The sequence below is a fragment of the Acinonyx jubatus genome, chromosome A3, assembly GCF_027475565.1.
Source record: "Acinonyx jubatus isolate Ajub_Pintada_27869175 chromosome A3, VMU_Ajub_asm_v1.0, whole genome shotgun sequence".
NCBI lineage: Eukaryota > Metazoa > Chordata > Mammalia > Carnivora > Felidae > Acinonyx > Acinonyx jubatus.
This window is the reverse complement of record NC_069388.1, coordinates 581,874-607,223: the sequence shown is the minus strand read 5'-3', so window position 1 is coordinate 607,223 and position 25,350 is coordinate 581,874. Positions and strand designations below refer to the sequence as shown.

The 25,350-nt window shown below is 56.0% G+C and overlaps 2 protein-coding genes across 19 annotated transcripts; both read left to right on the top strand.

The window, feature by feature from the left end:
• Window positions 1-444: 444 nt before the first annotated feature.
• On the top strand, window positions 445-3,595 carry ABHD16B (abhydrolase domain containing 16B). The gene has a single exon (XM_015070824.3). The coding sequence runs from the start codon at window positions 1,967-1,969 to the stop codon at window positions 3,380-3,382; it is 1,416 nt and encodes a 471-aa protein (XP_014926310.2). The 5' UTR covers window positions 445-1,966; the 3' UTR covers window positions 3,383-3,595.
• A 1,760-nt stretch (window positions 3,596-5,355) lies between these two features.
• On the top strand, window positions 5,356-24,660 carry TPD52L2 (TPD52 like 2). Of its 18 annotated transcripts, none has more exons than XR_008288992.1 (11): window positions 5,358-5,528; window positions 9,289-9,434; window positions 11,423-11,571; window positions 12,549-12,608; window positions 13,356-13,461; window positions 17,325-17,426; window positions 18,899-18,959; window positions 20,463-20,489; window positions 21,379-21,423; window positions 22,504-22,552; window positions 23,051-23,140. XR_008288992.1 is itself a non-coding variant. In XM_053199672.1 (10 exons), the coding sequence occupies exons 1-9, from the start codon at window positions 5,510-5,512 to the stop codon at window positions 22,548-22,550; spliced, it is 717 nt and encodes a 238-aa protein (XP_053055647.1). In that variant the 5' UTR covers window positions 5,359-5,509; the 3' UTR covers window positions 22,551-22,552; window positions 23,051-23,189. The 18 variants fall into 18 exon arrangements, 14 of the variants coding, with proteins under 14 accessions (XP_053055646.1, XP_053055647.1, XP_053055648.1 ...); XR_008288993.1 differs by having other exon boundaries at window positions 5,359-5,528; window positions 21,382-21,423; XM_053199672.1 differs by lacking the exon at window positions 21,379-21,423 and having other exon boundaries at window positions 5,359-5,528; window positions 23,051-23,189.
• Window positions 24,661-25,350: the final 690 nt, after the last annotated feature.

Here is a 25,350-nt window from a genome sequence, read left to right as displayed (position 1 = left end):
CAGGCCCACCAACCCCCATGGGCAACAGCTATGCCCATTCCTTGACCCCAGGTGCGGTACCCTGTGGGCTCCTTCCTGGGGCAGTCTCCCAGCTGCCCCTGCGGCTGCCACCCGGGACCGAAGGAAGAGGTGGGGTTGCAGAGTAGAGAGAGCAAGAGGGGCCCCTTGTCCAGGCGCACCAGGGGGCCCTGAGACACCCTCTTGGTCCTCAGGACCTGATCAATGAGCAGAGCAGCCCAACCTGGGATATGAGCTGGATAGTCAGGAAACTCTGGATCTCACCGGGTTGGGGGGAGGGGCACCAGGGGTAGAATAGCCAGGTTTAACAAAAAATAACAAACAAACCTAAAAGCAGGATATCCAATTAGAGCTGAATTTCTGCGAAACAATTTTTTAATAGAAATAAGCCACATGCAGTATCAGCATGCACTTATACTCAAAAAGTATTTATCGTTTACCTGAAATTCAAATTTAACTAGATGTTTTGTATTTTACCCGGAAACCCCCAATTCAGCCCTCCCAATTCCCTCACTCAGTTTTCTTCCCAACCCTAAGGACCCCAACAGTCTTTATCGCTGCTTCCCTAACCTGGTGGGAGCTGACTGGGCTAGCAGTGGGCCCAGATACACAGGGCAGGAGAGCAGAGAAGGCTTGTCAGAGCCTGGAACCCCCTTCCCAGAATGCTGGGATCCCTGAGGCAGGTCTGGCTCCCGGGCTCCAAGTGTCTGCCTGGGTTTGCCAGATTCCCTGTTGAGTGGGCCCTCAGAGCCTGGTTTTAATCCTGCCCCCTCTGCGCTTAGGTGGGCTGGCCCTCTCCCGCGCAGGAGGAAAAGGGGAACCCGCCAGAGCCCTCCCGAAAAGAGGAAGGTACAGCTTGCGGGGTGGTTTGAGTGGGGAGTGGGGAGGTGGCTTGGCCAGGGGCTGAAAATGAGGAACGCTGGCCAGGGAGGACCTACCTGGAGGTCACTGCCTCTGCTGGCACCAGTGGAAACAGGATCCAGAACAGGTGGGGGGTTTCCAGCCTGGGCTCACCCCGTTTCCTGAGAAGGAAGGTGTGAAGGGGAGGACAGGGCCCGGGCTGCTCCAGAAGCCCCACGGGGCAGACTCTGCGCTCCCCTAGGGTGACAACCCAAGCTGGATTTCCCGGGCTGCCCCGCCTCGCACAGGGAGGTCTGGGGGCGCGGTTACCTGGCACAAGCCTGGGCAGGGAACTGCCACCCCCAGACTTCTTCAGGAGGCTCTCTTGTCTTTGCAAACTGTCACACAGCCTGGTCACCAGAGCTGCTTCTTCGGGTTGCTGCCCCCCCTCCCCACCAATGTGGGTACCTCACGACGTGGGAAAGGGAGCCACAGCCACCTTAGTTCAGGGCCACGGGAAGCCCCGCGTCATTTGTCTCACTGAGACCCCTCTACCCGCCCCCCCCCCCCCCCCCCCCCCGGTCCTCCGCTCCTGACTAGGACGAGGTTAAGGCTGTCCATCTCCAGTCTGTCTGTCCGCTTTCGGTTAAGGAGGGCGGTGGATGCTGCTCCAGGTGTGAGGGAAGGCCCGTGAACTCGGCCTGGAGAGGGTGCAGGCCGAGGAAGGTCTGGGGAGGATGTGGTCGCTGCAGGGTTGCAGGGTCCGAAGCCTGAGGTCCTGGGGGCGGGGCAGAACTCGAGACCCACCCCTCACCCCCTGCGCGCCCCTGCCCTGGAACCCTTTGTGCACCCATCACAGGGTGTCGCCTCTTTCCCCAGCGACAATGACTCATAAAGCTGGTCCGCGCCGCCGCCTCCTCTCTCCCTGAAAGGCCCAGGTCATAAAGGCCATTGGGGCCAAGCCCTGAGGAGGCACGTCCCAACACAGCCCCGCGCTGCGCTGGCCCCTGCAGCTGCCCGCCGGGCCGGGCCTGGGCCTCCCGCCGCGACCCGGACCTGGCGACCGGGCGTTACGGCTCACGCCGAGCGCCCGGTAGCCTCGACGCCCATGTGTGTCGTCTGCTTCGTGAAGGCCCTGGTGCACGTGTTCAAGATCTACCTGACCGCCAACTACACCTACAACTTCCGCAGCTGGCCGGTGGACTTCCGCTGGGATGACGTGCGCGCCGCCGGCGGGGGTGGCGGCGGTCCCCGCGCGCTGACGTGCGCCGCGGCCGTGGCGGGCGTGTGGCTGCTGCGGGGCGCGGCGCTGGGCGGGGACGCGCCCGGCCGGCCGCCGCGCGGGGCGCGCAGTCAGGCGCAGTGCCTCCTGCGGCAGATCCGCGAGCTGCCGGGCCAGCTGGCCAGCTACACGCTGGCCCACTCGCTGGGCCGCTGGCTCGTGTACCCCGGCTCCATGTTCCTGATGACTCGCGCGCTCCTGCCGCTGCTGCAACAGGGCCAAGAGCGCCTCGTGGAGCGCTACCGCGGTCGGCGCGCCAAGCTGGTGGCCCGCGACGGCAACGAGATCGACACCATGTTCATGGATCGCCGCCAGCACCCGGGCAGCCACGGCCGCGGCCTGCGCCTCGTCATCTGCTGCGAAGGCAACGCCGGCTTCTATGAGATGGGCTGCCTGTCGGCGCCACTGGAGGCCGGCTACTCGGTGCTGGGCTGGAACCACCCGGGCTTCGGGGGCAGCACCGGCGCGCCGTTCCCTCAGCATGACGCCAACGCCGTGGACGTGGTGGTGAAGTACGCGCTGCACCGCCTGCACTTCCCGCCCGCGCACGTGGTGGTCTACGGCTGGTCCATTGGTGGCTTCACGGCCACCTGGGCCACCATGGCCTACCCGGAGCTGGGCGCGCTGGTGCTCGACGCCACCTTCGACGACCTCGTGCCGCTGGCCCTGAAGGTCATGCCCCGCAGCTGGAAGGGGCTGGTGGTGCGCACCGTGCGCGAGCACTTCAACCTCAACGTGGCGGAGCAGCTGTGCTGCTACCCCGGTCCGGTCCTGCTGCTGCGGCGCACGCTGGACGACGTGGTGAGCACCTCGGGCCACGTGCGCCCCCTGCCGTCCGGCGACGTGGAGGGCAACCGCGGCAACGAGTTGCTGCTGCGTCTTCTGCAGCACCGCTACCCAGTCGTGATGGCGCGCGAAGGCCTCGCGGTCGTGACGCGCTGGCTGCGCGCCGGCAGCCTGGCACAGGAGGCCACCTTCTACGCGCGCTACCGCGTGGATGATGAGTGGTGCCGAGCACTGCTGCGCTCCTACCGCGCGCGCCGTGAGGACGAGCCGGAGGACGAGCAGAAGGACTGGGGGCCTCACGGGCTCGCCTTCCCCTGGCTCGTGGGCCAGGACCTGAGCCCGCGGCGGCGCCGGCAGCTCGCGCTGTTCCTGGCACGTAGACACCTCAAGAACGTGGAGGCCACTCACTTCAGTCCGCTGGAACCGGAGGACTTCCAGTTGCCCTGGAGGCTGTAGTCTTCACCCCTCCCACACGGGAAACCAGTAAAGCTGGCCCTGCCTTGGGGATCCCGACCTGGTGTCTGGGGGAGGGTGAGATGGAACACAGGGAACTGGTGCTCTCCTTCACCGGGGTGATTCCCCCCTTCCCTCCTTTAGCTTCTCCCTCAAACACTTGTGGACGTCCCATTCTGCTCCCAGCTTCTAAAGGGAATGTAGAGATTAACCTGACCCAGTTTATGGCAACACTGTGTGATGGGTGCCTTGATCACCTCAAAAGGATGATGGGAGCATAGGCTGTGGGACCCCGGGAGGTACCCTTATCCTGGATCAGGATACACAATGGCTCTGGGAAATTTGAGTGAGGAAGGGTTTGTACAAGTCACCCCCAGCTGTGAGAGGACATTGGCATTGGAAGACTATAAAGCAGGTCTTAGCCGCCAGACCTCACCAGGAGTTAGTAATGTTGGGCCTCTAGGGTCCCCTCCCCACCTCCACACTCCTGGCTTCGACAGGAAAGGACAACAGACTCAGAGTAACAGGTACTCACAGTGGCATGTCCATGTGGGCTATAGACGCACCTGCACTGACCATTCATTTGCTAGGCAAGGCAAATTTGAGCCAGGCCTGGGCTGGGCATCGTTCCTGGGTTCAAGGATGTAACACAGAATGAGAGACAAGCCTTTTGCTCGCCACCATCTGCAATGCAGTTGCTTCCTTACCATCTGCCATGAACTGCATGAAGGGGGCGGGGGGGGGGGGGGGGGGGGGGGGCGGGGACTACTGGCCTTCCCCGGCACCTGGGGACTGGGCAGAGCGGGCAGTGCAGGAGACTCTGGAAAAACCGAAAGAAAGCAAGTGGGGCAGACCTATAATTGACAGCACCAGAGCAGGACATGGCCATGAAGCACCTAGGCCAGTGCAAGCCAGAGGTGACCTTAGGTACCAGGAAGACACCTGTGGTGAGGTGTGCTTTGAGCTGACACAGGAAGAGGAGTTAGCCAGATTGAGGAAGGGGCTTCCACAGAGGGATCCGTACATGCAGAGTGGGTTGGCTGGAAAGGGAGAGTGCAGTCCGGAAGTCAGATCCTGAAGGGTTTCACTACCATTTAAGAATTCGCTTCCAGTGGCTATTTAGGTGCCAACGAAGGGAAATTTCGGGACTTGTTTTAGCGAACCCGCTAGTGGTTTCACACCTCTCCTTTGAGAAAGTCCGGCAAACTCTTGTTCCAGCATTTGCTGGAAGCTTTACAACTAGCTGAGCGATCTTGAACAAATTACTTTAACCTCAGTTTCCACACCTGTGAAGTGGGGAAGGCTCCACCTGGCTCATCAGGTTGCTGTGAAAATGAAGTGAAAGAACACCGGAGGGGAAGGGAGCACCCAGCACAGAAGCGCGAAGGCTTCCCCGCAGGTCAGTTCACGCCTTTCAGCTGTGCGTGCACGGGACCCGGGGCAGGTGCGTGCGGAGCGAGATGCCTCCAGCCAAGTGAGGGCAGCGGCGCCTGCAGGGCTAGAGGACGAATCGCAGACACGCCTTTTTCTGCGTAACTCCCATACAATTAAAAAAAAAAAAAATCCCCATAAAGAGGAAGGACTTAAAAACTGGAGGGAGAAGCTAACTCCAAAATTAGGAAGTCAGGCCTCAAACGGTCTGTGCGGTGCGTGAGCCATGGCACTCCTGAGCAGCGGTAAACACTCTCGAGACCTCCAAAAATGCCAAACCCCACTTTTTCATAACGCCATGTTGGACGGTCCTCCCACTTCCCACCTTCCCCGAGTTCCTTCGGACCGTTCTACCTGTGTGTCTCGCTGGTGGAGCCGACGCGGGAGGCAGTCCCTAAGAACCCGCCCTCCCTTTCCGGCTTCGTCCTCAGCTTCCGCCAATCAGGTTGGAGCAGGTAATAGGGACGGGGCCGAACAAAGTCCTCATTGGACACCGTTAGTGGGGGTGGGATGAAGGCGGAGCACGCGTCAAAACGGAAGTGGGTTGTCGCGCCGCTGATTACGTAATGCCGCGGTGGCTGAGGCGGTTCCGCTGGCTGCTGTGTGCGCGGCGGGCGAGTCCTGGTGCGGCCGGCTCGGCTCCTACAGCGCCCGAGACCCCGGTCCCGACCCCAGCCGCGGCCCGGCCGCCGCCTGAACATGGACTCCGCAGGCCAAGGTACCCGCGGGCCCGGCGCCTTCGCTCCTCGGGCCCAGCCCGCGCTCCTCCCCTCTCTGGCGGCGCTTCTCAGACTCTCAATCCCCTCCGCCTCTATCCGCCCCGTGGCTCCTTTTCAGCTCCCATGCGCCGGGCCTCGAAGCTCCCGATGGCCGGGGCGTGCGTCTGCCGCCCCCGGCTTGGACCACTCACCAACTTACCCTGCGGCCGCTCCGAGGACCGGTTCCCCGGCACCCCTCCCCTCGTCCCCAGAGTTTTGGGTTTTCTCTCTCCGGGCAGCTGTCGTCATGCCCCCTCCCGGCGCTTGCCTAGTCGATCGCCCTCCTTCCCTACGCAGGGCCCTCGAGGACACTCCATCCGGCCCTGCACCAGGGCCGATGTGTTGTGCGCTTCTCCCGGGGAGGGGAGGGGAGATGGAACCACCTTCGAGCTCAGTGCAGCGCCCCTTGGGTGGCAACGCTGCTCGGAGCCCAGGCTTCTTAGGGGTTGTCTCAAGGGGGAAGGGTGCAGTGAGTCAGGGCACACCGAGACTGGGCCAGTTTCCAGAACAGACACCCCTGACCGGTTTGAGATGGCCGCTGGGGGTGTGGAGTGGGCCCAGATTAAAATCTTGAGAAGGTGATTGGAGTCCATCTTTCATTCTGGTACAGAAGAGATGCTAACTTCCTGTGTTGACATGACTACCCTGGGTGATTTAAGGATTTTTTTTTTCCTGTCATTTGACCTGTATCAGCGTATTAATTAAACAGAACTCCTAGATTCTGATACACTGTGTAGATTTTTCTATCTCTGCAGTCTACTTACGAAATAGTTGAACATCAAAAGCCGCCAGTTTTAAATTCAGGTTTTTCGCTGTTTGACGTGTATGTCTAATATAGGTAAGCATCACAAGCATTGGATTCTGACCATAGAGTGACAGAAAACACTGAGCACTGACTGTATGCCGAATACCATACCAAACCTGTTTCTCAAACGTCCTTTTTCCATTTTCAGAATAACCCCTTGAGATTATTCCTTGTATTATCACCATGCAGTTTATACAGTTCTAGAGATCTGGGACTCACCCAGGAGGGACTCTAGCCCCCTAGTTTCTCCTACAGCACCAGCCCCACACTCTGTAGGTCTTTTGGTGACACTTTCTTGCCTCGGTCTTCTCTGAACCAGAGTGTGAATGGCATCTACCTACAGGGCTATGGTGAGGTTGGTATCACACAATGATTGTGCGGCTCTTTGGCATGTTTGGTGAATGCCCAGTTTCTATCTGGGAGTGATTGCAGGATCCACCTTTAGCTTTATAGGCAGAAACAGTCCAAAGACCTACCTACCTTCCTTTATTATAAAACGTTTATTTTTGAGAGAGAGAGAGAGAGAGCAGGGGAGGGGCAGAGAGAGAGGGACAGAGGATTGGAACAGGCTCAGTGCTGACAGAGAGCCCGATGTGGGGCTTGAACTGACAAACTGTGAGATCATGACCTGAGCTGAAGTCAGTCGGTTGAGCGTCCCAACTCTTGTTTTCAGCTCTGGTCATGATCCCAAGGGTCGTGGGACTGAGCCCTGCACTGTGTGGAGCCTGCTCAAGATTTTCTCCCTCTCTTTCTCTCCCTCCCTCCCTCTTTCTGCTCCTCTCCCTTACTTACACTCGCCCTCTTTCTAAAATAAAAATTAAAAAAATAGAAGAGCAAGGTTGTGGAAATTTTAAGGCATTTAGCGAATTTGAGTAGATTCAACACAGCACATGAAGTAAAGTTATGTGGGTTGATTTCAGTTAAAAATCAGAATTAGTTGATGGGGCACCTGGGTGACTCGGTTAAGCCTCCGGCTCTTGATTTCAGTTTAGGTCATGATCTCACGGTTTGTGGGATTGAGCCCTGGGTCGGGCTCTATGCAGATATCTCAGAGCCTGCTTGGGATTCTCTCTCCCTCTCTGTGCCTCCCGCCCCGATCACAATTAGATAAATAAACATTTTAAAAAACCCAAATCAGTTGATGAAAACAATGGTTGTGCTTCATCTGGTAAACGTGTATCAAGTGCCAAGGAAGTGCTAACCTCCAGCTGTGTGGGACATGTGAAGGGAATGAGCTGAATAGAGCATCTTTGTAGGGGTTTTTTGTTATTTTAGAGAGAAGGGGTCGAGGGGCAGAGGGAGAGAGAGAATCCTAAGTAGGCTTCACCCTTAGCACAGTGTGGAGCCTGACACGGGGCTCGATTCCACAACCCTTGGATCATGACCTGAGCGGAAATCAAGAGTAGGACACTTAACCAACTGAGCCACCCAGGTGCCCCTAGAGCACCTTTAGTTTTAAGCACAGTCTGTTTTTAGCAGATTGTAGGATTTCAACAGTAGAGAAACATATCTGTAACTACAGGCAGTTTTTTTCCCAACCTTTGTGCATTTGCTTTTATTTATTTTTTTAATTTATTATTTTTTATTAATTTTCTAGAATGTTTTCTTTATTTTTGAGAGATCTTGAGCAGGGGAGGGGCAGAGAGAGGGACACGCAGAATCTGAAGCGGGTTCCAGGCTCTGAGCTGTCAGCACAGAGCCCAATGCAGGGCTCGAACTCACAAACTGTGAGATCATGACCCTAGATGAAGTCGGATGCTTAACTGACTAAGCCACCCAGGTGCCCCTTAAACATTTTTTTTAATGTTTTTATTTATTTTTGAGAGAGAGAGAGAGAGAGTGTGAGCAGAGGAGGAGCAGAGAGAAACACACACACAGAATCTGAAGCAGGCTCCAGGCTCCGAGCTGTCAGCACAGAGCCCGACACAGGGCTCGAACCCATGAACCGTGAGATCCTGACCTGGGCCAAAGTCAGACGCTTCACCAACTGAGCCACCCAGGTGCCCCTCTTTTTTTTTTTTTTTTTTTTTTTTTTTTAACGTTTACTTCAGTAATCTCTACATCCAACATGGAGCTTGACCTCACGACCTGGAGCTCAAGACTCACATGCTGCTCCGGCTGAGCCAGTGAGGTGTCCCTATGCCTTTACTTCTAAAGTGCTGGACACCACACAAAGCCTGTTTTCATGGCGTGTGCGGATTGTATGCTACTGAAGGGCGGTCGTGTGTTCGGAGTTGGAAGGAACTAAAGCAGACCCATGTTTCTTTATTTGTGTGGGATCTTGCCCGCTGTTAGTGCAGGCAAGAAGATGCATTTAACTCGAAGAGGAAATAGTGCCTGCAGGAATTGGAACCTGATCTGGGTATAGCGGAGGTGTGGAAGCAGTGTCTCTGCGCCTCCCTGCATGTTGTTGTGGGACGAGGGTCGAGAACAGACTCCAGGGGAATTGTGTTTTGCCGACTCCCTGCTGGGGCTGTGTGACCAGCCCGTGCATCTTGTGTGTGTGATGGGAGCACGTGCTCTGCAGATCGGTTGATTGAAAGTGGTGCTTGTGCTTACAGCCGTATCGTTTCTTTGCCTTACAAATTAGAAGATCTGTTAGGTTCAGCTGCTTTGTTTGTAGCAAAGGTTTCCTGTCTCCGCAGAGTGTATTATCCTGAGGGAAGCAGAGTTCAGGTCTGGCTGCCTTGTGCCAGCCTTTCCAGTGCCCTGAAGCAGCACCTTGGGTGGCTTGAGATGTCCTTGGCCTAATGGCCCAAACCATCCCGACAACCTGTCAGAGTACTCTCCACGGCCCCCTCGACTCCCCTGTAACCTGGCCTCACCCTTAGTTTCTCCCTTGGTGGAGACCTCTACCCTATTTACTTCCCTGTAACTTCTTATTGACAATTTCTGACTTTGTTTGTCTCTGGCAGATATCAACCTGAATTCTCCTAACAAAGGTCTGCTGTCCGACTCCATGACAGATGTCCCTGTCGACACCGCGGTGGCCGCCCAGACTCCTGCTGTTGAGGGTCTGACGGAGGCTGAGGAGGAGGAGCTTAGGGCTGAGCTCGCAAAGGTGCTAAGTCTCCGCCATCTGTCCGGGGGTGACTGTGAGTTCAGGCTGATGAGGGGCCATAACGCTGTCTGTGCTCTGCAGAAATTGCCCTGGGAGGTCATTCCCAGAGTCCCACAGAAATTGCTCTTTGCGGCCACTTTTTGTGTGCCTGGTGCTTTGTGTACCGTGAGGAGGGTGTCCACACGGGAACAGCTGCTCTGAGCACACCATCTACTGGGGATTCTTTGTTGGGATTAACATTTGACAATTTCCAGACCCCACAAACTATCTGCCCCTGGATCTTCATTTTTCCTTTAAAGATTCTTCTTTTTGTAAAAAAGCGCTTCATGTGATCTTTAAAGTGAGAGTCCTTTAAGAGGAAATGGTAATTAACCCAAACCTGCAGGTATAATTTTTATTCAGACTGACTGCTGGGAGTGTTTCTTTTTTCTGTGTGATACAGAGTCTAACAGCAACTCACTTAGATTCAAAATCTGGGGAATGAGCTTGCTGATATCTGAGCATAGCATCCGATCAGGCAGAGGCTGGCATCCTGTGTTGATGCATCCTGAGTCTAAAAAGAGCTAGTTGTGTAGATGATCCTCAGCCCCACAGCCAGGCCTCAGACCCTGGGGGAAAGCATGTAGCAGTGTCTGAGTTGAGTGAAGGTTACAGCAGCAGCGGGCAGTGCGGTGAAGCTTCTGGGCTACACTCAGTCATTTCAGAGTTGAGCGGCAGAAGCTCATGTCACTTAAAGTTTTCAACGTGCGTATCCCCAAGACAGCTGGACTGCACAGCCTCAAGCCATGTTGATTATCACACCATGGGTGGAATGTTCTAGTCATTGGTCCTTATTGCTGGAGTAACTAGTAACAATTTGATTGGGTGATCCTATGTTTCTAAGTTATTTCTTTTTCAACTATTTTGTGCTGGAAAAACTAGTGATGTAAGGGCTCTGAGCTACTTTTTATTCAAATAATCACTTATTTAAAAGAAAGTAAAATTTTTTTCATTTGTTTTTTTGTTTAAAGTTTATTTTGAGAGAGAGAGAGAGAGAGACAGCATGAGTGGAGGAGGGGCAGAGAGAGAGGGAGAGAGAATCTCAAGCAGGCTCCACACTCAGTGCAGAGCCCCACATGGGGCTCAAACTCCCAAAACTGGGAGATCATGACCTGAGTCGAAACCAAGAGTCAGACGCTTAACCGACTAAGCCACCAGGTGCCCCAAGGGAAAGGCTTTTTTTTAGAGTAGCTATTGACGCAGGAGCTAAAAACCAAAACCTTTAGGGTAGTCAGGCTCCAGAGGATGCTTCCTTCTCAAGTTGCATCTTTTTTTTTTTTTAAATTTTAGGGCTTGAGCAGTTTCAGGTGTTTATTTTCAGGATTCTTTCTAACTTAAATTGAATTCAAACTTAAGTTGAATTCAAACTTAATTCAAACTTAAATTCAACTTAAATTCAAACTTAAATTGAATTCAAATTCAGATTTACTTTTGGCTTGAGTAACTGCCTTTGCCGAGGCCTAGAGCTAACCTTGGAAACGTACTTGTTGTCATAAAGGCCGTTGCTCTGTCACTTGAGTCTTGGCCATCCATCTGTCTGTCAGCTCTGCTTCCTTCCCAGTGCATGTGGAATTGCTCCGTGCAGAGAGGGCCTGGCTGCCAGCAATTCCAGCTTCTGAGCCCAGACTCAGAGCCTGGAGGGAGAGGGGATCATCTCTTCTGACACCTGTGCCCCGTCCCAGAGCAGAGCTCCGACAGGCCTTGCTTGGTCATCCATGGGGGGGCACAGTGATTGGTAGCCCCGCCAGAACCACTTGGCTTGAGGGAAAGAGACAGTTCTCAAGAAGCCGGGTGCTGGTTCCAGATAAAAAGAGATATTTGTTGTTGACTCTGTTCCTAAGACAAGTTATGTGCTGTAAGCGGAAAGTCCTTACGTAATTCCGAGAAACCTCTTGTGTGTGTAAGGATGTTAGTCACTTCCTGCAATCAAGTCAACTGTGCTTTTGCAGGTGGAAGAGGAAATTGTCACTCTGCGCCAGGTCCTGGCAGCCAAGGAGAGGCACTGTGGAGAGCTGAAAAGGAAGCTGGGCCTCTCCGCCTTGGAGGGCCTGAAACAGAACCTGTCCAGGAGCTGGCGTGATGTGCAGGTCTCTACCGCGTAGGTACCTGCCCGCGGCAGAGGTGCCCTGGAGGCTGGAGGGCGTTCGCCAGGCTGGTGCCCCCGGCTCGCCAGTAGGATGTTATGTGCTTGGGGACAAGGTGCCTCACAGAACGGGGGGGATCAAGTTTCCCTGTCTGCAGGCAGCCAGCCAGAGGCCCTGAGTCCTTGGCCTAGCCCCTGGCATGTCTTCCAAGAGCTTAGAGTCTACACATACTTTTAAAAGGTGGATGGATGCACTAGCTAGTTGTCCAAGCAGAAATTGATGAGAGTGTATCTCAGGGTACAAATCTGAGAGAACGCTAATTAGGTCCTTAATGAGACTGATTTTCCTGTGGTCCTCCGAGCTCAGTGTCTGCTGAGGTGGATGTGAGTCCTTCTCATGAGCGTGATGTGGTCACAGCCCTAGGACTTCTGACTCACGTGTGACTTTGCCCTCTGAATTTGGGGAGTACAGCTACATGGCTCCTCTGAAATGTATCCTCCAGGGCTGGGGGCGGGGGGGGAGGGGGTAAATGTCTCCCACTGAGAAGCCACATCCCTGCAGACAGATCGATCGCATTTTATAAAAAAAAAAAAAAAAAAATCACCTACGAAAGCCCATTTCTCTGTCCTAGGGAATCGCGGGGTTTGAATCCCAAAGGGTGACTGCCAGAGAAGTATCCTGGGGATGCGGCTGTGCCTTCCTCATTCCTCACAGCAGTACTGTTCCCGAAGGGCTGTCTCACATGGGATGACCAGGCGCTCCCTGGGCGTGACAGGGAAAGGACTGGTTGGTTCTGTCAGCGCCCGGGCCCCCCTGGGCCTCCCTGGGCCTGCACAGCAGGTGCTGAGCACCAGTAGACCTGGTCTCAGGCAGGCTGGAGAGTCATATTCCCGCTCTCCAGTCCTTGTCTTCCCTGGAATTTCAGCTGTGCTTTGAAACCTGAGTTGAAATAATTGTTCTAAATAATTCACCGCAGACTTTCTGTTTTTAGCTATATGAAAACCTCTGAGAAACTTGGCGAGTGGAATGAGAAAGTGACCCAGTCAGACCTGTGAGTGCCTTTGCCATCAGCACCTCCCTCCTCCTCCTCCTCCTCCTCCTCCTCCTCCTGCTCTTGACACTCTCTTAGGGACCGGGAGGCTGCGTGCACCTGGCACAAACCTAGTTTGGGTGTGTTTTGCTTATTTTGCCGTTACGTGATTTTTCTTAAACGCAAATGACACTCTGCTTTCCGTGAAACGAGTAGTCACTGAAGGAGATTCACTTGGCCACCAGGCCACGCCGAAACCCTCCCTCTGGCTGACGCGGATGCGTCCCTTAGGTGAGAGGCCTGGCTGGCCTTGGGCAGCACGTCTGTCTGGTAGGCGCCCCTCAGCCTTCTGAGCGGGCAAAGTGGCCAAGCACCGACCGCTGCGGACGGTGATTTGGGGCCTTTGTTTCGGTCTTCCTTCCCTGCAGACGTGGCTGCAGCCGAGGGGCTCACAGAGCTTCCCTCGTCCTTGGGGTGGTTCTTGGGCTGTGGGGGCCGCCTGGACCCTGCTGGTGGGGTCTCGACGGAGTCTCTTTGGTCTGAGGGGCATCGAGCTGTCAGCCATGTGGAACATGAGCACAGTAGGAAACATGCATGGATAGTTTTCTGTGTCTGTCAAAGCCACGGTTCAGAAAGACTCTTGACGTTTGATCTGAGGTCATAGCACTTCTTTTATCTGCGCTCTAATCCAATTAGAATTCCTTTGAACAGGGTGGGGTAATGTTTTAAAATAGTCACTTTCTGGGATTTTTTCCATTTCTTACTTAGGAGGAAGTGCTGTCATGGATACCAGAGAACTTGGGTAGTCCTTCTGTGTCTGCCTGAAAGGAACTGGTTGTTACTGAGCTTGTCTTCAAGGTCCCCGGGACCCCAGGTCTGCTGGCTCCACGTGTGGTCTCTGCAGCCTGACATCACAAGGGGCGGCGGGCTGTGGCGGTTCACGCTGTCTGTGTCGTTGCCGCACGTGCTCTGGGAGTCCCGGTGTGTTGTGTCCCCGGGGCCGCATCGGACGGTCCGTCACCAAGTTGCAGATGTTGTGTGGTTCGGGACACCTGGCAGGCTCACAGTGTGGACTTACCTGAAAAGAGCTTTAGGAGACCTGAGTGCCGTCTCAAATAATTGCAATTCTGATCCCTCTGGAAGAGACGTGTGGCTCTGGGCGTGGAAGTGGCCGGGGGGATGCCCTTTCAAGCGCTTTGCCAGGCGGTGGCCACTCCTGGGCATCACTTGCAGCCAGCAGCGCGCCGGAGGATGACAGAGACCTCGGGACGGCTGGGAAGCGCCCACGTCTGTGCCCGTCGTGCTGCTGCTCGTGGGCTGTGCTGGGCGCGTGCAGCTTTGACGCCACTCATCCTTTCTTGTCTCAGCCGCTGCTTCTGATTCAGACGGCTGGCCGTGGCGGCAGCTGTGTTCTGCGTCATGGAACGACCGCCTGGTTGGGCTCTTCCCCTTGGTAGAGCGTAGCTGCAGGCGTGCCGAGGTGGCACCGGGCATAGTTGCCAGTTGGTATACGGAGTCCTTTCCTTGTACGGGACAGAAAGCACGGCAGAGTGAGTGTGAGCCTGAAAGGAGGGGAGGCCTGCTCCGGGCTCACCTGACCAGGGCTCTCCTTACGCTGGCTGTGTCGCCAGGCTGGCTTCTCCTGGACGGTGCAGAGGGTGCCCAGTGGGGCAGGTTTGAATCTTTGTGGCATTGCAGCCCAACGGCAGGACGGCCCGCCGCGGGTCTCCCCGGGCTCCCCCCGTGGTCAGGGAGCTGTAAACGCACCTGGCTGGCCGGACTGGGATCACGTGCCCACCCAGGGTTGGGGTGGGAGCAGCCACCGAGGGAGGGTGCGGGAGAAAGCCCCACGCTGACTGCAGAGTTTGCTGATGGCGGGGGAGGCTGGCATTGGCGGCTGGCATTGGCGACGTTCCTGCACCTTTGTCTTCCCAAGAGCTGGGGGTGATTCCCGAAGGGGTGCTAGGCAGGGTGGCACAGCCTAGCACCCTTCCTCACGTCTGGGCCTGAGGTTACCTGCGTGCAGACTCTGGCTCGGCCCCCAGTCCCCTCACGGCCTGAGCGTGGCCTCTCCACTGGGGCTGATGACAGCCCTCGGCCCCTGCACTGCATGTGCCCTGGTTTGGAGGCTCCCGTTTCAGAAGGGGTCCCTGTGGCACCTCACTTCCACACACTTGAAGTGCTGAGGGTGGTGGAGTGGGGGAGATTGCGTCCGGTGCTCCCCTTCGGAATGGCCCACGAGCCAGTGTCTCTCCTGCCAGTCATTCAGCGGCCAGCTCCGTACTAAGTGACCCCAAGGGCACTCCTCCTCATCACCAAGGATCCCCGGCACAGGCTTGTGGTCTCTCCAAGTGCAGTTCCCCACACCTGGCCCTGTGGGTGCAGGCAGAAATTCTGTAAGGACTTTGCCTTAAATCCTCTGCTTCAGACCGTTTCACTTCAGCAAACAGAACATTAACATGACCTTAAACGTTTGCTATTTCGTGAGCAGCAGCTTGAAGACATTTTCTACCCTGTGTCTGAAACCAAATATCCTGCATGTTCCCAGTTAACCTTGTAGTTAGTGTTTTGTAAATAACATGCACACTCCAAGTCTGTTGCTCGCCGGTAATCTGTTTTAACTCCCTTTGAAATGAAAGCAGTTCACCAGGTGGGGGTGAGGGTGGGGTCCCTAACAGGTACTGCAAGTTAGGGGCCCCAGAGAAGGTCCCAGAGCCTTTCCTTCAGCAGGCCGCGCAGTGGGGGACACGCAGCAGGTTTCTCTGTCCCTTTCCTGCCGGCTTTGCCGACCCCGAGGCGACTGTGTGTATGTGCCAGGTCCTGGCAAAGGCTCTGTCGGGATGGAAGGTCCCTCAGAGGATGACAGCTGAGTCTGTGGAAACCCTCCCAAAAGGAGCATGTGGACTTTGGTTTTTAGTGAGACCCAGCTGTGGTCTGCCCCTCTAGAGCCGGCCTTGCCCCTGTGCCAGGGGGTCCCGTCTAGATCCCAGACACGCAGCTCTCTGGGCTGCAGCTGCACAGGCGGTTGGGTTTCATTTCCATTCCTGTTCCATTCTGTGACAGTTTCTGGCTATCACAGGGGAAGGGGTTTCTGGTGGTCGGGTTTGTCTAAAGGTTGGATTTAGAATTAGAGTTTTTTCGTTATGGACCTGAGGAAATCCCGAGGCAAGTCTTACAGTAAAGATTTTAGATTATTTTCTCTCTGTTAACATGTTCCAGGATTTACTGACCTTCCCAGCAGCTAAGATAAACTCACTGTCCTAGTGACTACGATGTGTTTTGTTTTTTTTGTTTTTTTTTTCAACGTTCATTTATTTTTGGGACAGAGAGAGACAGAGCATGAACGGGGGAGGGGCAGGGAGAGAGAGGGAGACACAGAATCGGAAACAGGCTCCAGGCTCTGAGCCATCAGCCCAGAGCCTGACGCGGGGCTCGAACTCACGGACCGCGAGATCGTGACCTGGCTGAAGTCGGACGCTTAACCGACTGCGCCACCCAGGCGCCCCTACGATGTGTTTTTAAACTCACTTTCTGGAAAGCACGTATTTTAAGTTCTGGACCCTGCCGGGCACCAAAGAAGCCTGAGGCCCCGCGGCACTATGGGAACGGCTGGGCCTCCCTGCTGATGGAGTGGCACAGGGACTTGATGGGGTGGCACAGGGACTCACGGGCAGCCTGGAGTGCTCAGGAGGGAAGGTGAGGGAGGGCAGCACGTGATCACAGTGGAGCCTCCGGATGGCACTGGGAGAGTGGACGGGAGGGAAGGACTCCGAAGACCCAATGCTGGTGCTGTCTGTGACCTGGTGACACGAACAAGGCGTCAGAAAGTAATTTCAGAGAGAAGGCTGGCATCTCGAGAGCCTTGCCGTCTCAAGCTGTTTCCTTAGGACAACATGTCAGCTTGGCCAGAAATGAGCCCTTGGGTTCAGGCTGCGGTATCTTTTGTTTATGGTGGCATCTGGACAAGGTCTGGCAGCTCCAAGTATTAACTCTCAAGGCGAGCCCAAGGATGTCCTCGCTGTCCCTGTAGCCAAGGCATCCTGCCTGTGCCCATCTCACAGATGTTGAGGTCATGGACCCATGTCTTGTGTGATGCACCCCCCTTTGTGGATGGTTGGGGCAGGAAGGCCTAGAAAGGGTGGTCTTTGCTGTGATCCAGGGCCACCCCTCGCACTAGGGACGATGGCATTGATGGCATGAGATGAAGGTTCCTCAGTTCTGAAAGGATTGGTGAGACCGCACCGGGGGGTTGAGGGCCGGAGGGCTCCCGAGAGTCTGAGCGGCCAGCCCGCCACAGGCCACACATCCACACTGTCCAGGCCCCCCAATGGGCGTGGTGGAGCTCTCACATGAGAAGCTCCCTGAATACAGTAACAGAACAAGGGGACCTTTCTGGCTTCTGTCTCAGACCCAGGGCCTCTGTGGGTCTGTCTGCTTTGCAGCAGGCGGACGCCCCACTTGCCGGGCAGTTAGCGCTGTGGCAAGAAGTCAGGGGAGGTGGGTTACCTGAGCGTTAGACGAGATGGAATAAGGTCAGAAAACAGTTACTGCAGAGCTCAGAGGTTGCGATCTGGCCGTGCTGCTTTTGTCCCTGCTGTCAGTCCCCTTCCTGGCGGCCAGACATGTGCTCACTAACCCTCTGTCCCCTGGGGTTCTCTCTGGGCACGTGGTGTCCTTGACTCATGGGTGGTGGCTGCTTCTCCTATTGCGCTGGTTCAGCTGGTGTTTTCTTTACAGCTACAAGAAGACTCAGGAAACTTTCTCTCAGGCGGGACAGAAGACGTCCGCTGCCCTGTCCACTGTGGGCTCTGCCATCAGCAGAAAGCTCGGAGATATGAGGTGAGACACCCTAGTTGGGTAGGCCAGTCGGGTGAGGGTTTGGGGATTTTAGATCCACTAGAGGCTCTGAGGGGGCCTGGGGCTCAGGTACGTGACCCTCCGGGGCCCTGTGGCAGCTGTAGGTGTGGGCACACCAGCCCTGGGGCAGTCGATTCATGGTCCCTTGTTTGTGGACTGCCTCTTCGCCACTGCTGTGCTTCTTCGGCAGGGATTGTTGTTTTTTGGGTAACTTAGCGCTTGGGATCTGTAAAGGTGGGTGCTTGCCGTTGAAGTTCCACGGATGAAAGATGACTCTGCCTGCAGGTCGGTGTCAGGGTGGGGTGTCGCTCTGGGCAAGCCAGCCGGGACAAGGGTGTTGTTTCTTGCAGTGTTTGCCCAGCCCAGATCTCAGAGTGTGTGTGGCTGCACGCCAGGGGCCCCAACTGAATGTTCTCCCAGAGTTGATGAGACCTTCATGGCCATCAGAAGTGCTTCAAGCAGGGCCTGGGGCCAGGGAGTGTGGGGGCAGCTTGGACATCTGGTAGAGCACACGTGGCTGCATCCGCCGGGCCCCCTCTGCTACACGGCACTGAGCCAAGGAGACTGGTCCTTGGAGCCAGAGGCTGTGGTGTGAATCCTGGCTTGGCTACCTCCTAGCCCTGCCCTTGGCGAGGCGTCCCTCTCAGGGCTGCTAAGATCAAGCGTGCGCCTTTGAGCGGCAGTGTGGTGTCCTTCCTGGACGCCCCTCCTCCCCAGGTGTTACTGCCCAGCCCTGCCCTGGCCCCTGACCTACGCTCAGGACCGGTCCCTTCACTTGGCGATTTCAGGGAATGCCTCCCTGTAGCCCCCACCCCATGCTGAGGCTCCTCTCTTCTCAGACTTGAGAATCACGCGGTGGTAGTGCCCGTGGGCTTGGCGTTTGGAGTACAGCATTGGGAGCCCATCCCGCTCTGGCCCCTTTCCTCTTATCCTCAGGTGGCCTCCCTCCCTGCCTGCGTAGGTGAGGCATTTCCTTGCCTCACAGACCTGCCTGGCAGTTGCCTTGTGCCCACCTCAAGGTGGGGGCTCTGGCCTGACCATGTGAAACCAGAGGTGAAAACACAGACACTCATACCGCGTGGCTCGTGCCCAGGGCCGTGCTCACCTTTTGTTTGCTGGATGTAGTTAGTCCCCTCCGCTTTTTATTTAGAAAAATTGCAAATTTTCAGAGAGGCTGAACAATCAGTACACAGTCTGTGTATTTCCTCTGTCCTAAGGAGTGCACGGCCTCACAACTGGAGATCTGGTCATGCTCCTGAGCAGCTATGGCTGGGGGTTCCTTTTGGGTCACCCTGTAAACGTAGGCCTTGTCCACAGTGGCTGTGATTGGAGCCTGCAGATGTGGCTCTGAGCGACAAAAGGGGGGTCTGCAGCAGTCCCTCCCGGCCACACAGTCATCTGCTAATGCTTGACTTTGTGGGTGTGTTCCTGTAACGAATCTCATTTGAAATGAGATGGGACGCCATCGCCGCTGCACTGTGGGACACCTGCTTTGGCCACCTGAGCCGTGCTGTGGTAAGCCTGGTGACAGACTGATCACACGCCACTGGTGGCCTGGCCTTGCTCCCAGGGGTTGCCATGGAGGGCGTGGGGGGGTTCATCCCAGCGCTGCTGGGGTGAGCTGTGTGTGGGGTTGTGGTCCTTTCCTCGAAAGGCTGGTCTGATAACAGAGCATTTGAAGGAAGCAATAAATGTGTGCTGTGCCTAAATGACATTCTCACTAGGAACGTCCCTTCACTTCTGGCATGATTCACTCACATCAAGCCTTCTCCCTCCCTCTTGGGCGTGTGCAGGGCGTTGGCACTGTCCGGAGCTCCCGCGGGCCCTTTGGACGGTGCACCTCGCTTCTCCGTCTCTGCTTCACTCCCGCTCTCTGCTCCGGGAACTGGGGTGTGCTGCTGACCGTGGCGAGGAGCCTCAGGTCACGTGCCCGGCCTCACTGCCGTGTGTCACGTTTGCACCCATGCTTCCAGGGACAAGAACCAGGTCCCACATAGTCAAGGTGCTCAGACAGACTGGCCTATTTGCTGGTGCGCCTCACCATGGGGCTCTTCAGTTTTGCTCTGCTGTGTTTCCAGGGGTGTGGGGAACTCTGACGTCTTGGGGTCAGTGATGTGTCCACCGTTGCCTCACCCCGTAGTCTCAGGTTGAGCTGAAGTTGAGAATTCACCACTTCTTGAGAATGCAGATGAGGTCCAGGGAGGTTTCTGTGTGCTGAGATGTTTGCCCTACATCACGGTGCTGCAGAGGCCTATCCGAGAGCAACCCGGCCTGGGAGGCTGTTTGCATGCCCTGGGGTAGGAGATGGCAGACTGGGAGAGGAAATCGGATTTGGGTCAAAGCCTGGGTTAAAGCAGGGGTCTCTGTCCAGCTTGGTGAGCCTTGATGAGGCACCTGCCTTCTCCCACCAAGAGATGGCAGGGCCTGCTGCCCACCCAAGAGACCACATAATCGAGCCTCATATGATCTTCTGAATGCTTCTAAAATGACTTACTTTCATGTTGGGGGTCGCCTCCAGAGCGTGAGCAGGCCTGGCTGGGTAGTGGAGGACATGGCCGTATTGCCCCCAGACACGCGTGTTTCTAGGTTGGAATCTGCCAGCTGGAGTGTGGAGCTGGAGTGCAGGGCGCTCAGCCCCGTGGGTGTCCCGGCCAGTCCTGTCGTAGCATGCGTGTGCGCACCCTCATTCGGCTGAAGCCCTGAAGGTCGTACAGCCCGCCTCCGCACACCCCACCCCTTTGCGCTGCTCCTGTCCTTGGGGCTTCATCCCTCTAATTCCAGACAGGGTCGTGGACACGCAGGTGCCTCGTATGTGACCCAGGTGGGATCGCAGAGGGGCCAGTCGCGTGCGTGAGGGAGCGGCGGCCTCTCACGGAATTGGGGCTTGAGGAGAACAGGGACCGGGGTGGCCACGGGGCTCGCTGTGTGGCCTTCTGGAGCTTGAGTGAGGGGCTGGGGTGGGCACTAGCCTCCCTTTCCTAACACTGCGTTTCTTCTCCTGCTGCTGCTGCCTTTCAGGGCCCGTCCGTTCTCCCACTCGTTTAGGTAAGGCCGATGCGGGGCGTGCCTGTGGAAGGCTCTTCCCTTGATTCCGGGCAGGGTGGTCTCTGGCTGGCCCGTGGGAGGCTGTGCACCTCGGCCCCAGCTGGCACAGCCAGGCCTGCCAGGCATTGCAGCCTGCTGGGGAGCTCACGGCTCCTGGGGCTGTGACCGCGTGGCTTATCGCCAGCCCCCAGCCCAGCCCGACAGCGTCCTTCCTGAGAAGAGACGTGTTCACGTTGGGGGGGGTGGGGGGGGCGGGGAGGGGGGCGTGCTGACTCTCCGTTCTCGGGTTCTGTGCCTCTTCATCCTCGACACCGGCTCCTGTTCTCTCCTGCCCTGCAAGTGGATTCGTTTACCACTCGAGGGCCGGGAACGGCAGGGCACCTGTGGGGCATCCTCCTGGGTGGTCCTCACCCCACGCTGACCCAGGCACATATGTCCGGCCCGATACTAGTGCTGCCCCATCACACACGCTTCCAGCTCGGAGGCCTGGAACCAAATCTAGAACAACGTGTGACTTTAAATATTTCTACTTACTTGACCTGGTTGTTTCTCTTTTGCCGAAAAGTCATTTGCTGTGAAGTCGAGTAAGGACATCTGACAGCTATTTGTACCAAAGGTATTTTAAAGCCCCAGGCCGAGGTCTTCTTAGTTTCCTATTTTAAAGCTCTCTCTCAGCACTGTCCCATTTCTGGGGCGACTTTGGAGGCCAGCGAGAGGAGCCCGGGGTCCTTTCCTCCCGGGGCCAGGGGCCCTTCTGTGTGTGGTGACCGGAGCTCACGCACCCTGCCAAGCCGGGTCTCTGTGTGGGTGAGCTGATGGGTGTGCTGAATGCCAGGCTCATCCCCTTGGTAACTCCTGCTTCCTTCTCTGCTTCTAACACGCTCCCAAGCAGCAACTCTTCAATCCGCCACTCGATAAGTATGCCAGCCATGAGGTAATGTGCACTCGTGCTCCCAAGCTCCGGGGGGGGGGGGGGTGGGGGGAGGTTGGAGGATGGGGGAGCCGGGGGGAGGGGGTGGCTCCAGCCAGTCGGCTTCACATTCCCCATATCCCTGAGCCAAGGGCCATCTTCTCCCTGGCAGGCTCCTGTTGGCCAGGGGTTGGAAAGATCCCTTCTAGGCTGAAGAGCTAGTGGGGGGGAGGCTAAGAGGAGACCAGTGTATCAAATAGGGCTCCATCTGGAACCTTCCAGGGCTGCCCAGGGTATTGGGCCAGGGAGGGGCAGAGAGGTTCATACACATACCTGGCACCCACAAGACTTCAGGCGCCTCCAAGCCTGTTATGGGAAACTTTTATCTGCACCTGGAGGGGAGTCCTGGTCTCCTTAGAACACCCAGAGCTGTGGCCTGTTCCTGGAAGCCTCCCACTCATGTTTCCTGCCCTGTGGTGCTGCAGCAGAGGCCCTGTCCCTGTTCTGTGGCTGCCACACCCCATCGCACGTCTGGGGGTCCTTGATGGGCTGCTTCTAGAAGCCTGAGGGTAGGGAGGGAACTGGTTGTATAAGAGGGTGCTGGGTGGGGCTGGGGCTGGCCTGCTCTCTCCTCCTCTGCCTCCTCCTCACTCACTTGTTCCGAATTGTCCTTCGTTTCCCTTTACTTCCGTGAGAGATTGGTGTCAGGAGTACCTGGGACCTTCCATAACTTCAGCATGTGTGGATGTAGGGTGCAGCAGAAATGTGCTCCACATCTCGTCCACTGCTCAGTCGAGAGGTCTGCACTTCACCCGGGGTTGCACCTGCTGGCGGCATGCAGGTCTAATGTTCTTGGAGTTGGCAGGTGTGGCTGACCTGTTCTGACCTGGAAGCCTCCAGAATGACCTTGCCTGGACTGTCTTCTGGGCACGCCCCCTCTCCTTTTCAGCTTGTCACATGTTTACAGTGAGGTCTCAGGGTGCCGGCAGGGATCTTTTCTGCAGGTTGATCCTAACCCTGAGGCCCTTCAGATTTAGGAAGGCAGCGCAATTGTTTGCTCCCTCCACCGACATCTCCTCTCTCTCTCTCTCTCTTTCTTTAAAGGAATTCTGCGACCTTTAAGTCCTTTGAAGACCGAGTTGGGACCATAAAGGTAACTGTATTCAGACTGTTCGTTTGATTCTCTTGCTGGGGTGGTGGATTCACGTGCAGTTACGAGAGCTAATGCAGAGGGCCATTGTACCTTTTACATGGTTTCCCCCAGTGATCACATCTTGAAGTGACATAACCAGGATATGACACTGATAACAGCTAAGGCGGAGAACAGTTTGATCCCCACGGTAATCCTTCCCCGTGTTCTCCTTCCTCCTGCCCTACCCCCAGAACTAGTGATCTCTCCATTTCCATGATTGGAACCATACAGCATGGAGCCTTTGAAGATTGGCTCTTTTTACGCTGCATAAATCCCTGGAGGTACCTCTGGCCTGTTGGCTTGTGTCAGCGATTTGTTCCTTTTTATTGCTAATCAGGATTCATGCTAATCAGAATTCAAGTTCTGTAGACTCCGTAGAGACCTGAGCTGGCCTGGGATCTGCCCGGCTCTGCGTGCTCGTTCTCAGGTCTTTCTCTCTTGGTCTTTTCCCACCCGTAGTCTAAGGTTGTAGGTGGCAGAGAGAATGGCAGTGACCACCTTCCCTCCCCGACGGGGAGTGATGACAAGCCCCTGCCCGACCACACGCCCTTCTAAGCCCGTCGCAGCTTTGCCCAGCCTCGGAGCACGTGCAGGCCCACCCGTCATCACCACAACCGCACCTCTGCAGCGGGACAGCCGGCCAGGCCGTGGGCGAGCGTGCAGAGCTGGTTTTGAGGACAGTCGTGCCGTTCACACGTGGACCTGGCTGCTGCGCTCGCATGAGTTAGAGAACACAGTTTTGTACGCAGATGCTTTACACTGAAGTTGGTAGACGCAGGACCACTGTGCTGTCCGTCCTGGGCTGCAGGGGTGGACAGGGCAGTGGGCCCTTTGGGAATCTGGTGGGTTCATGAGAACGTGGAAGGGATGGGAGAGTGATATGCGTAAAATAAGTGGTATTTCCTAAAACCTCTCCTTCCCTAAGTTCTAGAAGGAATGTACAGAAGGAAGATTCATCCAGAGAGTCCTACCTGATCCTCAGTTTTTATTTCAAACGCTAAACGAGAAAACTGTGCATTTTCTGAAACCCTCCAGAAAAGAAACTGGTTATCAGCAACTGCCTAATTGTTACACTAATGATCTAGCTTTAACGAAAGCAAATTCTTTATTTTTTAAATGCAGCGAATTTTTCAAAAATTAAAGCTAAGCGAAGCTTTAGTCTCATAGTTAGGAAACATTATTTCTTTGGACTCAAGCTGAAATACAAGCCTTACATCGCCTTATGCTTTGTTTGTTTATAATGTTTTTATATATAAAAATAAGGGTTCTTTAGTGGGTTTTGACACTGTGTAGACTTTGGCATCTAGCTTGAGGGTGGCCTGGACCATTGGTGTGTTTTATTTCACTGATGGGCTTCATCCAGCGTAGGAAGCTTGCTTCTCTCTCCTCTCAAGGACTGGGACAGCTGCTGGCCAGAGGGCTCCTGGGCCTCCCTGGGGCAGGATGCGGGGCAGGAGAAAGAAAAGCAAGCCCGCCCGCCCCCTCCCCTCCCCCACCCCCAATGGCTGATGCATTCATTACTGGCCATCTGTATGCATTGGAATGCGTTACTGCATTCATCGGCTCCAACTCGCCCGTCTGCCCCACACGGGGGGCTGCACAGAGGTCACCTGGAGCTCTGCTGTTGCCTTTTCTCAGGAGCTACACAGATCTCATTCCTGTTTTGAAGCTGCCACACCCCAGCAGTCTCTCGGGGCCCCACTTGGGGGTTGTGTCTGCAGGGGCAGCTCCGTGCCTTACTGGCTGGCTCTCAGCAGGCAGAGACGTCCCCTGTGCGTGCATCTGTGTGCTCGCTGCAGGGAGCAGCCGTGCCCTCGGGCTCTGTGCTGGCAGACCGTGCTGTGCTCCCTGGTACCCTGAGTGCTGCTCACTTCAGACACCCTGGGGCTGGGGGGCTGTCATCCGTGCCTGTGCCATGGGAAGAACACCGTTGGGGTTTTTTTCTCCAGGGTTAGAATCTCAGATGGGGTGTGGTGAGAAGGCAGGATTCAAGCGTAGGAACGTTTATCTTTTCCTCGAGGAAATAATGGGTAATTTGTCAATAAAGCATTCCTTTGGGGAAGAACCTATGCCAACTTGTGTGGTTGTCTTTCTTCCTCCGTGAAGGTGAGGAAAGAGTGGCAGATAAACCCACGGAGGAGGTCCCTGTTGTCCTGGGCCCACACCCTGGGGAGGGGCAGCAGGAAGCAGGTTCAGCTCAAACGCAGACCCCCAAATCCTCAGTCCTGTGAATTAAAACAGGACGCACTGTGAGAGGGTGCTGTGGTGACAAGCCTGTGGGGCGTCTGAGGAGGGACGTGTGGAGGGTGAGGAGGACCCAGCCAGGTTACAGGTTGGGTCAGGCTGAGCAAGCAAGAGTCCTGCAAACCAGGCACTGAAGACAGTTTGCTCCACCGAAGGGCCTGGGTCTGGTGTGCGAGCCGCCCGAGTCCTGCGCGCATCTACTTGTAGTGACCCCTGAGCTGTTGGGGCGCAGGGAAGCCACGTGTGTCCTTTGCTCAGGTGCAGGGCTCTTTCTGAGTCTCCTCAGGTGGAGGAAGTTCACTGAGGTGGCTGTGGCTGCTGTAAGAGAACCCGTGGCATCCTTCCAACCCCCTCTATGCGTGGGACCATGTGGACAGACAGAGGTAAACGATGGCCTGGAGCAAATCAACTGCGAAGGGAGCTCCCGTGAACTGTGAACTGAGACGGTGGCACGGGGGAGGCGGGGCCGGAGGTCTCCGGGTGTGTGCAGGGACACTGGTGAGGCGACCCAGGAC

What these genes read in the sequence shown, in the direction of transcription:
- ABHD16B (XM_015070824.3), top strand. Translation starts at nt 1,967, where the DNA reads ATGTGTGTCGTCTGCTTCGTGAAGGCCCTGGTGCACGTGTTCAAGATC.
- TPD52L2 (XM_053199671.1), top strand. An exon ending in TTAGGGCTGAGCTCGCAAAG is followed by an intron (nt 9,435 to 11,422) that starts GTGCTAAGTCTC and finishes GTGCTTTTGCAG; the next exon opens with GTGGAAGAGGAAATTGTCAC. An exon ending in AGAAAGCTCGGAGATATGAG is followed by an intron (nt 17,427 to 18,898) that starts GTGAGACACCCT and finishes ATTTGAAATGAG; the next exon opens with ATGGGACGCCATCGCCGCTG.